The sequence below is a fragment of the Rana temporaria genome, chromosome 3 (genome assembly GCF_905171775.1).
Source record: "Rana temporaria chromosome 3, aRanTem1.1, whole genome shotgun sequence".
Lineage (NCBI taxonomy): Eukaryota > Metazoa > Chordata > Amphibia > Anura > Ranidae > Rana > Rana temporaria.
Genome location: NC_053491.1, coordinates 293,376,880 through 293,380,475, shown reverse-complemented (window position 1 = coordinate 293,380,475; position 3,596 = coordinate 293,376,880). Strand labels below are relative to the sequence as shown.

The window sequence follows — 3,596 nt, the reverse complement described above, 5'->3', positions numbered from 1 at the left end:
CTCTTCAAAGTGAAAGTTGCTGGGAGGATGTGGGAACACCAACGTAAGAACTCTCATTTACTCTTTGCACAGGGTCATTGCAGCCTGCACTTGTGCTTCAGGCATCCACCTGTCACTCCTACCCAACTGTCACTCTATCGATCCATTTAATCCCTTTTATTTAGAAATCTGTTGCAGGCTAATGTTTCTCACTATAGGAACATACCATTCTTTCTTAGCCAGAGTACTTCCATGTGTACAACCACTGAACACCCCACTGGGGCTAAATCACAAAACCTGCTGCAAATAGCATAAGCGTTGCCCTTGACAACAAATCAGATTGCAGCTTTTTTTTTCTAATGCACCTTAGAATTTTTAACTAACACCTTGGTTACCATAAGCAGCACAGCTGTAATTTTTTTTACTTGTACCAACTTTTTTTTTTTATTTATATTGTAAAGTGTTATTACTTTTATATTATAAAATGGCAACACAGCTTTAAATTTGTATTAATAGTATCTACTTTTTTCATTTATATTATGAAATGTTAATGTTACTTAATAAGTATTTCCTTACTTATTAAGAAATGTTAATGTTTATTTATATTATGAAACGTTAAAGTTACTTATTAAATATTTCCTTACTTATTAAGAAATGTTAATGTTTATTTTTGTTTTTGTTTACGAAAGCTTTCCTCTGTATACAATGTTTATTTATATTATGAAATGTTAAAATTACTTAATAAGTATTTCCTTACTTATTAAGAAATGTAAATGTTTATTTATATTATGAAATGTTAAAATTACTTAATAAGTATTTCCTTACTTATTAAGAAATGTTAATGTTTATATTATGAAATGTTAGGTACTTAATAAGTATTTCCTTACTTATTAAGACATGTTAATGTTTATTTATATTATGATATTATAATGTTATTATTATATTATGAAATGTTAATGTTACTTAATAAGTATTTCCATTTTATGTATTTTTTATTTTACTAGAAATGTTATTAATTAAGTATGTTTTTTAGAAAATTGCAAAACACTGTTATTCGTATTATTCGTTTTATGTTTGTTTGTTTTTTGTAGGTTTTAACCTTTTCAACAAATTAAAGACGAGTAAATTTATTTCATAAAAATGTAGCAAATTTATTATCACATCTGGAAAAACACATACCAAAAAAAAAATACATAATAGAATAAAAAATCTTTATATACAAAAAAATACATTTTCATATCAATGAAACATTTCTTTGAATAAATTAAACTCTGGTGAGGTTCCCAGTCTGAGAACTCCCATATTACTGGATTGAGTCCTACCTACTCTATAGGAAGACAGCAGTAGAGGAGGTCATGATAAATAATGTATGAGCCCAAGGCCTTGTCTCCTATTCAAGTCCTTTCATTGTATTGTCAGGGTATCCAAACCAAATTGTCATGCTCATTTTTCTTCGTGAGAGTTTTACAAATTGTAAAATTGACTTTTCACCCAGTGTGCATCAGAAAAAAAAAAAACGACTAACAAGGTTTTTAAAGAGATGTCTTTGAAAAAAAAGGCTCTGGTAGAAAAATAATACCAAAAGTTGTGATTTTTTTTTTTTAAAAAGTGCAAAAATAGTGAAAGCCTTGCCGAAGTGGTTATCTTATTTCACAACGATTTGGGTTTCATGGTGAGTTTAAGAGTCTTGGAAGACCTTACAAGAAGTCTTTTAAGGCAGCATATAGACGTTTAGGTCAAGCCTCTATAATACACTATAGCACACGTGAATTATAAGGAAGGTTCACATTGTAAGGCGAGAAGAGAGGGGCAGAAGACTAAGTCTACTGGTACTGGACATAGCAAGCGGATTGCTGCATAAAGTTTTGTGGGATGGCGTGTAGTGAAAAAAAGTTCTCTTTATGTGCATAGAAACAGTCTTCAGACATAGATGGGCTGCTTGGGTTTGAGGTGCATACAGAAAAGGAAGAGGAGGATGATGATGGAGAGACAGTTGATAGCCAGGATCCAGCGTCACTGCCAGGGCTGTATGGTGCTGAAGGACTCATGTAACCAGGGTGTACCATATCTTTCTCTTGCTTGTCTTTGCACTGGTCAGCTAGCCTCAAAGTTTCAGAAAGCGCCCAGATGTAGTTATGGGCCAGTCTTAGTGTCTCGATCTTAGTCAGCTTGGTGTCATCGGGGAAGCAGGGCAAGATGCCCCTGAGCTCGTCCAAAGCTGAGTTGAGGTTGTGCATCCTGCCCCTCTCTCTGTCGTTAGCTTTGACCCTCCTGGTCTTTTTGATGGTGTGAAGGACAGCTGGATTTTTCACTCTGCTCCTGCCTCTCCTCTTCTTCTTCTCCTCATTGTGTTCCTGGCACTTCTCTGGAGTTTGCGTTGGAGAAGTGAGGTGACCGGTGGAGAAGGGCGATGGGGACTGGAGGCTGGAGCAGTCCTCATCCTCTGATGGAGAGAAGGACATCTGACTGGAGGCATCATAATCAGAGTAGACTATGTCCATGGCGGATGGATTTCTGCGAAGAAAGGAAGGGCGCAATAAGTAACCAAATACAACTAAAACTTCGAAATAAAAGCAGAACATGTACAAAAATACCAAAATACAAATATATCTGATGTGTTCTAGAATAAAAAGTAGAACCATAACATGAAAACACAGCTGAGAATAAGTGTAGAAACAGGAAGATGAACTGGTGATGGTGATAAAGCAGGCAGATAGATAGAAGAGAGACATCAATAGGTTGTATGAGGTAAGTGGAGAGGACACTCATACTTACAGTGAGGACTTGCAAAGTTCAGATGAAAGAGACACGCGACAGCTCTTGTCTTTGAAGTGATCCTTGCTGCTATCAGCTCGTGTGAGGAGTGAGTATGGCACACGACTGGCCTCAGACACCTTATATAGGATGCAACACAATGACCCCCTCCCCCGGACTGAGGGATGAATGAATCAAGGCATCAGGTCTGCCCCGTGCTGCACTCTCCGTCATTTGCATAATTTATGTCCCCGGCTCCCATTCTCCCCCGGGAGTGTGCCTAGAATTACAGGCGGCCAATCACAGCGCGCAGCCCTATCCGTGACACGTGAGCCCGCACCGCCGTAAGCCGACTTGTTTGAGCTTCATTAGTCTATTAAAGGGAGCGGAGGGGGGAGAGGAGAGGAAAAGAGAGGAGAGGAGACTGAACAAAGTGATTAGCCTGGAAGGCACGGGCACGCTCCCCAATAAAGGCGCTTTAAGGGGTTATTGTCAGAACAGCGCGCATTCTAGAACTTTCATTGTTACTTCTGTCACACTCATTCTTTACTTTTAATTCCCTCTTCTCCTCCTCACTTCTGTCCGTCTGTCTGTCTGTCAGTCTGTCAGTATTACCATCTCACTGCGTCCACCTAACCTATTCTTTCATTCGTTCAGTTCTTTCTTCTTTCTCTCATCAAATGTGCTAGCTATTTCTATTTTCTTTTTTTATACGTTTCGTTCTTTATTTCCATATCACCTATATTAGCTATCTGTCCATATTCCCATCTCCCTGCATTACTCAACCTGTATACATATTCACTCTCACTTTAGTCTTCTCTTATTTATTTCTATCTTATTCTTTCTTCTCTCTCTCTCTCTCT

At 37.6% G+C, this 3,596-nt stretch overlaps 1 protein-coding gene across 1 annotated transcript; it reads right to left on the bottom strand.

Moving 5' to 3' along the window:
- Positions 1–1,105: 1,105 nt before the first annotated feature.
- On the bottom strand, positions 1,106–2,905 carry NEUROG1 (neurogenin 1). Its single transcript, XM_040342015.1, has 2 exons — positions 2,755–2,905; positions 1,106–2,493 (listed from the first exon to the last, which is right to left on the bottom strand). The coding sequence occupies exon 2, from the start codon at positions 2,478–2,480 to the stop codon at positions 1,803–1,805; it is 678 nt and encodes a 225-aa protein (XP_040197949.1). The 5' UTR covers positions 2,481–2,493; positions 2,755–2,905; the 3' UTR covers positions 1,106–1,802.
- Between the last annotated feature and the right edge of the window lie 691 nt (positions 2,906–3,596).